A 14671-nucleotide genomic window follows, 5' to 3' on the forward strand; every position below is an offset into this window, starting at 1 on the left:
GACTGGGAGTAGCATGACATGTCAATATTACTATATATGTATTTATTCTCAGTCTATATAATCAAGGCCCGTCCGACTGTCTGTCTTTCCGCCCGTGCGCCTATTCGTGTGAACGCAAGGAACTCGTAATCTTAAATATAAATATTTCTATATACTACAGCAGTAAGAATTCATTTCCTTTTCGATAAATCATCATTATCGATAAAAATCGATCATTTGACTTGTTATTTTTAAGAGTAGTTGGAAAAGAAATAAGTCAACTTTACACACATCCCTTCTTTACATCGAATACGAAGAAGAAAAACTTAAGGTACTACTACGAAAATTTGCCTCGGCAAATACATATATAACTAAATATCACATCTAGTATGAGAAAAGTAAAAAAATAATGAAGAGTTCAGAGTATGTTCTAGATGGAAATTCCCGGCTGGAGCACTTTTATTTGTTCGTGCTTTCAGCTTGAATTTGGGGTTTCGCATTTTTATTAAATTTAACTCAGAAACAAATACAATTAGGGAAACGAAAAAATATTGAACTATATAGAACGGATATGAGTATCATGTTCCCTTGATGATCATCTTCTTGCCGGACTACTACGTAATTAATTTTTAGTTGGCTGATCGCCCTGTATCTTCAATTTACCCCAATCCTCAAGGCCCATAGCCTTGTAATTGCCGTTCTTATCAAGAGCCATGATTGTGGAGCCCACGATGACATTGCTAGTGGATCGTTGTATCTTGCTGGCGACAGTCGGGGCAGCGCACTGTAACTGCGGGGCGCACTGCATCAGCGGAATGCGCTGCACGACCGGAGCACGCTGCACCTGCGGGAAGCGCTGCACCTGCGGGACGCGTTGCTCCTGTGGGACGCATTGCTCCTGCGGAACGTATTGCTCCTGCGGGACGTATTGCTCCTGTGGGACGTGTTGCTCTTGTGGAACGAACGGCATCTGGGAAACGAATGGCATCTGGGGGACGCATGGCACCTGGGGGCCGCGGTGCTTACGGCTGGACATTCCCTTGGGGTAGCCGTATATCGGCGGCTCGACGTAGTGGAATCTCATGGTGCCGCAGGGCGGTGCCTCCGGCGTCGACAGCAAACCATTTCCGGCCTTTTGCAAGCGAGCGTGCTCCTTATACAAATCTTTAACGATGGGCATCAGGGCATCTGTCAGCGGTACGTCCTCCTGCATGATGGCGGCCTGGATGCGCAGCTGCTGCTCTGTGGTTAGCATATATGTGGGCGATATTTCGGCATCCAAAACCACGCGGCCGGGAGCGTCCGACTTGCGCTCATCGACTTCCAGGTGCATCAAGCTGAAGCTTTGGAAGCAGGAGTTCATAGTGCTACGCTGGAGTGGGGCTGCCTGCGAGGTGCCCAGTGGCAGCACCTCAATGGTCTCGATTTTCTGTGTGTTGATGTTGTTATTCTTGTCCTTTGGTATGACTTGAATGGAAGTGCTGGGTCCCCTGCCACGAGCGGACTGCTGGCTCTCTGGACGCCTAAAGAAGTCCATGGCATTTATCAGGGACGGCATGTCCGGCGTGCTGTGCTTAATGCCCGGCGGTAGGCTCACCGGCAGATTCATGGTGAGGTGCGTCACCCCCGGTATGGCACGCAAGTCGAGCGGCGGCTCCGCTGGCTGGGGCACCACCGGTCCAGTGTACATCATCTCGATTGTGGTGCCGCGATTGTGCACTCGATTGCTGAGCGTGCACCACTGGTTCGGAGTGCCCGGCAAGGGGCCCTTGGAGGGGGAGGATTAGGAGACAGTGTTATGGGCCGGCGCTATTAGAAGCTGCTGCTGCTTACCTGGCGCTGTTCATTGGTTTCACTCTTAACATTGTGTTGCTGGTACTGTTGCTGTTGCTGTTGCGGCGACTGTTGCTGTTGTTGATTCTGCTGATTCTGCTGCGGCTGCTGTTGATTATTGTGTTGCTTAGGCAGTTCCTGCACTGGGTTCTGCATCTGCATCTTCAGCGGCTGCTGCTCTATCTGCACCTGCTCCTGCTGCTTCATCGGCTGTAGCTGCTCCTGTAGCTGCTCCTGTGGCTGTTCGTTCGGCTGGTCCTGCGTCTGCTCCTGCTGCAACTGCTCCTGCATGACTTTCGACATTGGCTTGGGCTCAAATATTTTTGGGGATTCGCCGTAACCGCGCGGAGTCTCAAGTAGCGGAGGCCGAGAAGTTGTCACGTTCTTGTCAATTTTGCCAAATTCCCGATCTACCGTTATATTCTGTTGGGCTGCGCTGCCAGCCTTGTCGTCGCTGGCCCCATTTGGTTCCGCTGCGCCCTTGTCGGCGTTCAACATGTTTGCTTCACTTTTTATCAATTTTCAATTTTACAAAATAAGTTTTCAGCTGCAATCAGTCAGAGCTGTCAACACACACACCCAACAATCAGGAAAAAATGTTTGACAGCTCCAGTGTAACATGAAGCAGCTTAACATGAAGCAGCAGAAGAAGAAACTGACATTTGCCTATGTTAACATTCTTAGCCAACTAGAGACGAGTACAGGTAAATCGTTTTCAGCCAAAATATTTGAGACATTCCTATAAATACTTTCTACATACAATATACATATTTATATAAACTTATATAATACAAAGTGACAATTACGAGGTAGAAATTAACTTGCCAAATAGTTAAATAATAAATCAATTAACTATTAACTTATCCATGAAGAGGCAAGTGCGTCTAAGGGCGGTGATTCTTACGTTGGTATTGGGCAGCAAAAGAGATTTAGTCAGTAATATTATTATTTGTCCGGTCAGAGACTCGATTCATCTCTCACTTCTTAAAGGGCATTTGCTATTCGCTCACAGCGGATGGCGCGGGGTGTTGATTGTCTGACTGCTATTTCCGAAACTGTGAGAATCTGCATATTTGCAACTTTTATGCAATTGCAGTCGACTACTTTTTTAATTTTTTTGCTGTGTCAGCCAACAATGGCAGAGGTCTGAATAGGCGTCGACTCATTTCGCAATACAACGCAATGGAAGCGTGTGTGTCTGTGTATATGTGTGTGTTTGCATTTTCAGTAACGTCTTTTCCTACTGTTATTGTTTTGGTTATGATTGTGGGGCTGGCCATTGTATGGCGTCTGAAGACTTGCAAACTTGCGGATGTGCCACACCTCCAGCACATTCGTGGCATGCATATGTATACCTATGTATGTGTGTGTGTCAGTTTACTTACAGTTCGACTCCTGCGGGGCCTGAGTACTTGATTGCTGCTGCTGCCGCTGCTGCTGCTGCTGCTGCTGCTTTGCTCCGAATTGATCTTCCGTTTCAATCTTCAACTGAAATGGCACAAAATGCGGTCTACATAAGTACAACTCTTTGTAATCAGCAATGTTTGGGTTATAAAACTGTTTTGATCTCCGCTCTGATGTTGACTTGGACACACTCGGCTAAGCCGGCACTCGACTGGAGCAGCATGGCTTGCGGCTGAGTCTGAGGCTCAGTTTCCCCAATACGAAGTAATTAAATGTATTTTAATAGTTTTTGAGTAATTCTGAACTAGTGCGTGGCGCACTCGAGTTTATCATCGCCAAGCGCCCAAACCAAGAAACAAACAATTATTAAGGAAAAAAAAAAAGTGTAAACCCCATTTCTCACTGCAATGCAAAGCCAAGCGAATAACGCATAGCGCGTCGTATACTTAATTATGCATACTCCGCATTGACGGCCATAAAGTGCAGAGCGATGATGGACACAGCTGCATTAGATATAGCTCACACTTATTTATATAGACCAAAGTTGGAAAAGCGTTGCAAAAGAAAGCTGATCTCAAGAGTCGTATGAGCTCATTTAGGTCGTTCTTTACTCAGGTATATCCAGCCCAATATCTTACTCATGCTACAGTGGCCAGAAATAAAAGTCATATGGAGTCATAGAGAGCCCCACCAAACTGAATGGCTGATGCAGAGAGCATACTAGGCCTAAACTAATCTAGCAAATATCTCACACAAATTTAGGAACTCTATTCCATTCTTAAGGTGTCGGAATCAGAAATCGCCTTGACACACTTTAACAACCAAATGACAAAGTGCTCTCCAGTATCTGCCTATCCGGAGTCCTCCTTCTCGGCCTTGAAGCCCACTTAAGCTGACTGAAACAGGCGATGCCCCTTGAAATCTTGCAGGACGGTCGGTGAATGGCTGCAATACAACTCTTCATACTCATGCACGAAAGTAAAATGGGTATATGGGTTGCTTGCAATGTCCATCAAGCTGTCCGTCCATTCATATCCGTATGAATACAAACTACTTCGATGTCCACTGGGAATCATACCTCATCAGATTAGAAAATACATTTTCGGCACTTCAAAGATCAAAAAAATATGGTAGGGCTTCGGGCAAATCAGAAAAAAATTATTCTTCTATTGCTTTATAATTACTACAGACCTGCTCCATTGATTTGCCAATAATTATACCAATTGGGGGCGTGGCAAATCTTAAATGATGTAATCATGAATGAGTGTATTGCAGTCGGTACAGCTCGACTGTAATGCTCTTGCTTGTTTTGAGTTTCAATTATCGAATAAAACACCCCATCATAATAAAGTAATAAACAAGACAAATCTAGGAATCTGATTACGTAAGACCCGCTCCAAGCCATACTGATGTCAATATTAAACAGATGATAAATCTTTTATAGAGGGATATGTAGACAGATATTCTAGCCATCCATATATTCTACTTGATTTTTAATCTGAATAAGGCAAACAGCTTAAGCAACAGTTACCAGGCGCTACTTATATCTAATCTAATATCTGATTCATATTCGTGCAATTTAAATGCAAACGCTTAACTGGTTTACGTTTATGGACATAATTGGATTTACATGCCAAGCGCTTTGAGCTGCTGCTGGTAGCCAAGTGTATTTTAGCTAAAATTAAACCGCCATTTGGGCGGGTGTGCATCAGCGGAGAGTTTAAGTCTGAAACGCAATTCCCAAATGGGTTGGGCAGCAATAATGCTACGGTGAGAACACGACTTTGCCGCGCCCCAAACAAAACGTAAACCGACTCAAAATAAATACATGTATATGTATCCATGTGCATGTGTGTGTGTGTGCGTGTATTTAAGTGTGTTTAAACACATCTTATTCACATGTATGACAAAGGCCGGACGACTTTTTTGGGCAGCTCAATCGTTGGGAAAGTAAAACACGCACACACACACATCGGTCGCTCAGGTTGTCCAAATTCGGATGCGATTCTATCAAACAGCGCCACAACATGCAAATCTAATTTCCGTACAGTGTCAGGCAGAAGTCAACGCACGACAAAACAGTTAAGTGACTCGTAATTGAATTTGCATAATTTAGATACAATATTTTAGACCTATAGATGGTATTAGTCTTTTTAAATATTTACATAATGAATACGTAAGTTCAGAATATTTGTTAATTTCAGTGAATTTTTTTTACGACTTGCAGTTAAATTTAGTATAATTTCAATAATTTGGATATATCTAAAATATTATTTCAAAAACCACAGATATTTAGCATATATTCTAAAAGGTAACTTTTGTCTAACAATGACTCATTAAATATGTAAAAATATATACCTTTGTAATAACTATACATAACGTATTTTTAAAAGCTCTAAAACAGCATATATAGATAGATGTATAGCTACAGTTAGCTTGTCTATACAGATTTGGCTTGGATTATAAATATTTAAATAAATATGAATGCATATAGATAGGTATGTAGGTATATAGCAGCAATGAGTCAAAAGACCTTATGCCGCTGCAGTGTGCAGACTTTTGCCCGCAACTGTAGCTTTCAGCTACACACTCATGAATGCAGAGAAGCCTATCTGTGTTCGTGTTGCGTGCTTAGAATTAATAGATGGAATACACCCGCAACGTCAGCGCCGCCATTCAATGGGGTCGCCTAATTGACGGTCCGCTGATTAAACCGACTGGCTGACACACTTTTGCAATGCGGCATTGATAAGCCGATATCAGGTAAGCCGAAGCCAGAGGAGGTGGAGGTGGAGGTGCGGAAGCAGGTGAAAAAGTGGCATGCTGAGCGCACGTTCGCAGCGGCTTGTGGCAGCACTTAGTGGCAAGAGACTGTTAAGAGAGAGACTGCTTAAGAGACTCGTTAAACGCCCAAACATCAGTCAGGTTGAACGCCGCCAAATGGAGTCATTAAGGCTACTCAAATGTCATTACCACTTAATTGTTTTGTATCGTTCGTGGCTGGCGAGTGATTTGCAGAGTTTGCGTTCATTCAACTTCCACCAGCAGCAGCAGCAGCAGCAACAACAACGACAATAACAATTCAGCTGATTGTTTACCATCGGCATAGGCCGCACGCTAATGAAGCCTGCGCATCCGAATTGCCAATATCCGAACAGGCAACCAGGCAAATTCCAATGCACAAACACAAAAAGCTCGAGCCCAACAGCACGAAACGCAAATTGTTAAATAAGCATGTGCAAATGGCAATGATGATGACGATGATGATGATTGTGATGATGTTGATGGTGACGAGTTGGACTGGGACAACAAAAACGACATCGCCGACGACTTCCACATTTGCCAAACATTTTAATAACACTAATTAAGTGCTTAAGCCCAGGCAACGGCAATAAATTATGCAATGCGCTTGCAAATCCAACAGAAAACAAAAAAACAAAACAGAAAAAAACACACGCCCAACCCTAGCCCAGTTAGAATGATGCCCGTCAAATATGCACGATTATGAAATGCCTATGCCCTCGGGGCATTTACAAATGTACGTGCTACTGGACGTGTAACAGTGTTGCATAACAGTGTTGCATAATGTCAGTGCGAATGCATTTTCAAGAGAATTCGCTTACGCATTGACACTGTTATTCATTAAAACCATGAACCCGCCATTACACATATGTTAAACAACATCGTTGGCAACACTGAAATTTGTACAGAAAATGAACTAAATATTTGGTGGCACTATTTCATTTATGAAACTATAATTACAATTGCAATGTCTGTTAAACAACACTGACAGTGTTTTTTTTTTTTTTTTTTTTTTTTTTGCAATAAATAATGAGCTGAAAATTAACTCAAAACTCCAATGCTCAACCATACCAAAACTCAAGTTTGTTTTTAATAAAAATTATTGCAAATGGTATAACACTGTGTGTGAACACACTACTCAACACTTAAATGCGCAAACACGCTTGGTAAACATTGCGACTTCAGCTGAAATAAATATTACAAGAATTTTGTAAGACTGATCAATTATTATTTATATTTTAATGTAATTCATATTCAAACATATAATATAATAATACATATTCAAACACTCATATTGTCATAGACTCACACATTCATATAGATTCATATAGATATGTATACATACAATCACACATACATACAAACATATATTCACATATTCAAGAATTTGGATATTAAAACATTAATACATACATATGTACGTTACCCATATATACATACATATGTATAAATACATACATACATACATACATACATACATACAGACAAACATATATATATACATACAGACATACATATATGTATATATACATACATACATGCATACATTTGTACACACATTCATCCATTTATGCATGCATACATACATTCATACATGCATACTTACATGCATACATTAATTCATACATACGTACATACATACATTCATATATACATCATTCATACCTACATTAATACATTCATACATACATACATACTTTCATACATACATTCACACATTCATACATTAATTCATATATGCAAACATTCGTTCATACATTCAAACATTCATTATACATACACTCATGTACATATATACATATGTATGTACAATAGCTTTACCGCTACCGCTGGTTTGGCCGTCGTGATTACATGACCTGGCGCTCAGCTTGCGCATACAGCACGTAGAGCGTCAGAACAAAGCCATTGACGTCATAGCCGGTCAGCAGTCAGCAGTCAGCAGTCAACATTTAGCAGCCAACATTCAACAGTCAGCAGTCAGCAGTAAGCTAAGCATGAGATTGAAGGTTAGCCAGCTACGCCATGGCTGGCAGTGACACATGATACTAAAGCTGAAGCTGAGAGTTAAAGCTTGGAGTTGGATTTAGAGCGGGAGCTGATGTTGTTGTTGTTGCTCGTTGTTTGTTGTTTGCTTGAGGGCAGACACTGGCGCCAGCCAGCAGCAGCATATCATGAGAATCAAGTCGGTTCTCAAGGTGCCCGCACGGGCATCGGCCACACAGCGAACAACTGCAAGCAGCTGCGACTTTCATTTGCCCAAGCTCATTGACTTGGCATGGCATCCATCTATCTGCATACGTCTCGCTAGATGTTATTGATTTGCACGCAAGCCAAATGGCAATCGGAGATACATATGCCCAGATATAGCCGCGGCCAGCAGCTGCTGGTCACGTTATGCAAAAGTGTTCAGCTAATTGGACACGCCGGCCCATTCATTCATCTGGCCACCTGAGATAGTCTCTGTTGGCACATGCACACCCTTTGCGGCGCATCCGAGGCTTGCGCACTTTTACTTTCGGTATTCAGTATTCAGTGTACGGCGTTCGGTATTCGCTAATTGCACTACTTAGGCAGCGGGCGGGCCCGGGCCCGGGTTACTTTCGAAAAACGTTTTCTCGACGCCATCAAGTTGGTAACAAAAGAAAATCAGATTTTCAAACATGCCGGTAATCTAATTGCCAGAGTGACATAATGAGCGACAGCGACACAGACAACATCACATTGTATTATAATGCAGCATAATTTATTATAATTAATTGTAATTACTTAATTTAATATTGGTGCATAAGTACGCTACACACTCGACTACATGCGGCAGCCCACATGCGAGACATGAGAGACACGAGAGACGGCCTGGTGCCTCCATATGTTATACGGATCTGCCGCGATTTCAATATGATCACGGGCTAAATAGAGACGTAAATGGTAGTTCCGGCTGTTGCCTCTGCGCCGCGTCTGCCTCAGCGCCTGGCCTATGCGGATATTATCAGGCGAAACATTTAGGGAAGTGCCTGTAATTGCATCCGTGAGATCGAAATCAGACGGTGGTTAAATGCTAATTAACTGCGAATACCTAGGCACATATCATGTAATAACATGTGTGTGCTCTCTGGTTAAACAGACGAACGTCTTTAATAAGTGAACATGTAATGCAAGCTCATTAATGTTATAGATGTTTTGGTTAAATCATATTTAGCTTTTACCTCCTTTCTTTTTCTTTCAGTATTCATCTCCCTCTATCTTAATCAGTCTCAGTCTTTTTCTCATTCTCTCAGTCTCTCAGTTCTCTGTCTCTCGCTCTCTTTCATCTTTTCTCACACACGTTTTCTCTCTCTCACTCATTCCCACATTCTACCTCTCTTTCTTCCAAGATTCCCTCAACGTCTCACTCTTCCACTTTCCATCTCTAGAACCTGAGCAACAGAAATCGTCTCATTCTCAAGGCCGTCTGCTCACATTTGTAATATTCATCAGATCTATATGACTTTATGCTCCTCTATTAGCGAGCTGATCTTAATTTGCACTGGGTTCTTATTCATATGCAAGTATTGCCTTGGCTTCACCTCTTCCCTTTGTTTGTGTATCTTTTGTGCATATATTCATGATGTCTTAACTTATTTGTTTGTCAAGATATCTCGATTTAGCTTTCTGCTTTTCTGAGTCGAGCTGACAATTAACCATATTATATAGCTGATAGGGGCGCTCGTCTAGAAACTGTAATGAATTTATGAGCCGATTGAGATTGTCTCGCATTTCATGATTGTAGTGTGACATAATACAGGGTCTGTATGTACGTTTGCCTATAGGCCTCTCTGTTGTCTAATTTGATTTGCATTTCGATTTCTAAGACCTTTGCCCATTTAATTGCCACCAAAGACGGTCGAGGTCGTTGCATTTGAGCGAGGTTCCATCCAGGCCAGAAGTGGGTTCAATAACATTGCAAACATTGTTTACACACGTGCTCCCTACTCTGCTTCCAGTTCAACTAAATTCGTACAATATATCGCATGCACATACTATATACGCTTAAGGGAATGGCTGCGATATATTTGCATTGTTGGCTGGAAATTCGACTGAAAATCAATGCCAAAGAACTAATATATGTGTGCGTGTGTGTGTGTGTGTGAGCGGCATCAAATTGCTTTTGGCAGATCGCCAAGCACGCAGCGCGTTGGATAAATAAATTTATGAGCCGCACATTAATCAATGCCAATGGGATGTGAAAAGGAAACCCATAGCATTGGGTTTCATAAGGCCGGCCAATTTTCTTCTTTCTGTGTGTGGAAATGATTTGTTTGAATTTTGAAAACACTTTTCATCGGTTTACCAAACGACTGCAAATATGCAAGTGAAAGTGTTGTATGCAAAACGAATGCATATCGATCAATTAATCACACGAATCAAATCTATCGAACAGCAGCTAAACAATGCAATAACATAATTAAAAAAAAAAATACTATTAGAGCCATAACAATTGCAATAAAAATACCTTTTTCCCGCTTTATGTATATATGTAACGAAATATTTGTGAAAATAATGCCAAATGCTTTCGCGTCTGCCACAAATTAACGTCAATTTTGCCATTGTTGCAATAAAGATAAAAAAAAAGACCAAAAACAATGTCGACAACAACAATAACGAAAACAAACTAAAAATCAAATAAAGAGCATTCACTAAAACTAGTCAAAGAGAAGCGTCTATGAGGCATTGAATGCCCTAACATCGAGCACAGCTAGATTAGCATAATAATGGAATATGTGTATGCATATATAATATAAAGCAAACAGAGATTTTCATGAATGTCTGATAGTTGGGAAATTCGATTTTTATAGCTTTACAACCAACCTAAGCGGATTCCAAATTTATCTTTTCTCAATAGTAGGAACAAAGCTTGGGACTTAATAAATGTCACGATGTATTGCGCAAGTGGATCTAAAAATGTATATGTTATATTCTAGATGTAAATTATTATTTAAAACTGCGCAATAGAATTAAGGACAAACAACTCCAACAAATAAATAAATAGGTGTTAAAAAAATTTATTTTTATGACATCACTATATGTATATTTACTCAAGGTCTGCAATAATAAACCCTGGTAATACGGACCTATGTATATGACACAAATATTTGTTCACTTAAGTACTAAACACACATATGTGACATGAAACTGATGGCCACTTCCTGACGCCTTCAAATGAAGGATTTATGACCATCCTCAACGTCAAACCTTCTCCTATAGGGACATAGTAATACACTTCTTCTTCAATTACATGCTACATGAAAGAAATCGAAACTAACAGACGTAACCCTTCGGAGAAACAACCAATACGGAGAAATATATATTGTAGCTTATTCAACATGGATGATAAAAATGGTGCATTAGTTTAGTTTTAATCTGCATAGGGTATTCAATAGGAAAATTGAATGAATTCAAGAAATTCTATTTGTAACTGCTGAGATTAATTTATTTGAGACCGCATAAGCCGAGGCTTGACAATTTTCATTTTCTGCATGCCACTTAGTGAGATAATAATAAATAATAATAATAATAATGAGACAGTTGAGTTTAAGAATTACTCACTGATGTCCTTTTCATTGGCTTGACTTTGCTTGTGTAGGATCAAAATTGTTTCGATTTGGTGATTCGTGGGAGTATTGTAATGTGATATTGGAATATCGTCTAGTGTTCCGTGACACTCTTTCTTCTACTTTGTAGATAAATCTGGCATCTACATATTGTAATGATTTCAAAAGAAACTATACAAATGAGTTTGTTTTTTTCTTTTTCGCTTTTATTTAGTTAGTGTGTTTGGTTTTCGGTGCTCGGCGCTTAGTTTAGAAAGCTGTAAGAGGCATTGGATGTGCACTAATTTACACACACACACACAGAGGTGCGAGCACATACACACTCACTCACACACACATAGGCGGGCAGACAATCGCACATCCACACACGACATCCGCACAACGGGACGTATGAGCAACGTCAATTGAATTGACGGCTTAACAACAATTATGCAACATAGCGACAGGGCGTCTATGCCCGACTGTCTGACTGGGGAACGTCGACGACGCGTCGGGCAGCCTCATTAAATGTTTAGAGTGAAATGTAAGCTAAGCTAATTTTTACACTATTGCTGCACTGGCATTGTATCGTATTGTATAAGCGACAGAGGCTAAATTGCTTAGCTGTTTCCCATTGCATTAACAGTAAAGCACAATACAGTTAGCAGACATTATTCAACCAAACGATGCTAAGTGATTCTTGTGGCCAAGGCGGAAATGCAAATGACACGGCAATGCTGCTGCCGCTAGAATCGTCAGCTCGAATCTGAAATTGCATTTACTCATTGGTAAACGAACTGAAAGAGCCAAAAAAAAAAAAAAAAACTGCCAAATGACAATAGAACAGTTGAGCACTTAGAATGCTGTAAGCCTAGCCAGATGAATCACAGGCCGGCAGCAAACTGAAGCAAGTGAATCAAATACCGCCAACTCTCATCCAGATCTGAGCTAAACACATTCATTATGTAATTGCTCAACTGAATGCAAATTGGAACGCTTTGATTGCAATTACTCTTCTAGCATGAATCGTGGCTGAGTCGCATCTTGAACAGCAAATGCATCTGCATTGCATATTCATAAATATAGTTTACAGCAATATTTACACAACTCGGCCCTGAATTCCAGCTGCAATGATTAGCATATAAAAACATAAATCTAATTTCTATTCGCTGCATTGGCAATCGCATTTGAATTCGATTTTGGAGGCGTGAAATGTGACAAATGTATACAAATGCCCAAAACCAAAACCGAGAGCTGTAAAACTATTGTGACCCGCGTCCATTGTCTTCCGGCCATAACAATAAAGTTGGTATTACGCGGCTGTTGCAATTGATAAGCTGCAACAGCGACAGCGACAACCTCTTCAAGGCGAATTTCCCATAATGAATAGCATCAAATTTTTTGTAGACATCTGTTGCGATCGAATGACTCGCAGCTAGTCATCATCCCGGCGGTCACAGTCATAGTCATAATGCTTATCATCCAGCGAACTTCATGATGAGCAACGAGCGTGCCTGACTTGCCTGACTGCCTGACGGCTGCCAGTGACATTGTCTTAAAGCAACTGTGCGGATCGTGTAAAGATACAGATACAGATACAGACACAGATACAGCTATAGGTACGCACGCAATATTATGGCATCAGCAACTAAAACAATGACACGCTAAGGAAAGCCAGCATTGAGTTGCTCTCTCTCTCTCACTCTCTCTCTCTCTCTCTCTCTCTCTCTCTCTCTCTCTCTCTCTCTCTCTCTGCTAAACTCTGTATACACTCTCCTCTAGCAGTCAGCCTACGCCTTATTTGTATTCTAAATGATTTCGCTTCAATTTATATTTATTTTGCATCGAGGTCAGAGTTATTTTTTATTCATATTTCCTTTTCCAGCAAACAGGCGCCCATTAAATATATAATCTTTCCAGCTTTACATTGTATTCTTCATACAGAACGTGTCGATTATGGAGATTGCAAATCTGATATTTCGTTGATCGTGTGTCAGCATATCAAAATTTTGCAGGCAACAAGACGTCAAGACTTCTTTACATTGACACGTTTATGCAGCTGCATATCAAAGCAATTTTGTGGAATACTATATATCGATATAGATATATATTGTATATACATGGCATATTCGGGCCCAAGCCTATATGCATCATAAATATGTACCGAGTATAATTCGAGTTCGTATTGAGCTGCTTGAGCTTATCCATTTTCAATTCCAGCTCGAATTGGAAGCCAAGATCTCAGCTTTTCTTTCCTCTTTATATTTATACAAATCAGAGTTCGAACTCTCAGCGAGCTATTTTAGCTAAGCCATTTTCAATTCCTGCCAGAGAGTAGCTATGGTATCAAAGCAATTTACTGTAATACTAGATACAGATACATATCCATAGATTTACTGTTCCGCTAATTATCTAAGTAATTTCGTGGAATGGTATATACATTTTAAATACATATAAATCTTTATATAGTATTCTACTAACTATCTAAATAGTACATATATCTGCATCCAATATTTCAGCAATTAATGTTTACTTCTTGAGCCGTTTAACCCAACCGGAATTCGAATTCTCAGTGAACAGCTTTAGTTTATCAGTTTCCAACTCCAACTGCTGGTGTACTAGATATAGGCATAGATGTACATAGATATACATATAGGGTTGAGTCAGTAAGATGTCTCTGCATCGCAAATATTCTTAGCTATTTATCAGAATACATTTGCAATTCGAGCCCGAAACTATCCAAAGTTACATCTATATTTAGCTGTTGTATAATGCTGTACGATTTTAATTATTGAACAATAGAAAATAGATGTACAATTATTCACACATGTCTGTCCGCCAGTCTTTCTGTAGATGTGCTTTGTCTGTGCGGTGGCACGTGCTTTTGTTGCCGCTGACACAATTTATGGATCTAAGCAATTTCCATGCCTATTGCTTGGCCATTGTGCGGTTGGTTGTTGGCTGTTGTCTTTTTTGCTGTTCATTTCATTTATTAACTCGGCTTTTGTTGTTTTTGCAGTTGCTTTGAATATGCGCCGTGAGCCGCGCAAATTGTTGCAGTTGTTGCACTTATTATGCGGCATTTG

At 40.7% G+C, this 14671-nt stretch overlaps 2 protein-coding genes across 10 annotated transcripts in view; both read right to left on the reverse strand.

Annotated features, from left to right (window-relative positions):
* The window catches only part of LOC108619346 (uncharacterized), a 30003-nt gene that overhangs the window by 10980 nt on the left and 4352 nt on the right, over positions 1-14671 (reverse strand). For 7 of the 9 annotated variants that reach the window (XM_089475768.1, XM_089475760.1, XM_089475761.1 and 4 more), the window contains one exon: positions 3198-3300. The exons of 1 other annotated variant lie outside the window; for it this stretch is intronic. The gene's annotated coding sequence lies outside the window, so the exon portion shown is untranslated. Of the gene's footprint in view, positions 1-3197; positions 3301-11601; positions 11750-14671 lie in introns of all 9 variants that reach the window. One more of the 9 variants, XM_089475764.1, reaches the window with a different exon arrangement.
* On the reverse strand, positions 404-3188 carry LOC108619344 (uncharacterized). The gene is made up of 2 exons (XM_018015882.2): positions 1813-3188; positions 404-1747 (listed from the first exon to the last, which is right to left on the reverse strand). The coding sequence occupies exons 1-2, from the start codon at positions 2308-2310 to the stop codon at positions 602-604; spliced, it is 1644 nt and encodes a 547-aa protein (XP_017871371.1). The 5' UTR covers positions 2311-3188; the 3' UTR covers positions 404-601.

This window comes from Drosophila arizonae, chromosome X (genome assembly GCF_054131065.1).
Source record: "Drosophila arizonae isolate 15081-1271.41 chromosome X, UAZ_ARI_1.0, whole genome shotgun sequence".
In the NCBI taxonomy this organism is placed as follows: Eukaryota; Metazoa; Arthropoda; class Insecta; order Diptera; family Drosophilidae; genus Drosophila; species Drosophila arizonae.

Bases quoted from the DNA above. Each gene is read 5' to 3' on its own strand.
- LOC108619344 (XM_018015882.2), bottom strand. From the start codon at position 2,310: ATGTTGAACGCCGACAAGGGCGCAGCGGAACCAAATGGGGCCAGCGAC. The intron at 1,748-1,812 runs GTAAGCAGCAGC...TCCCCCTCCAAG, and splicing joins AAACCAATGAACAGCGCCAG to GGCCCCTTGCCGGGCACTCC.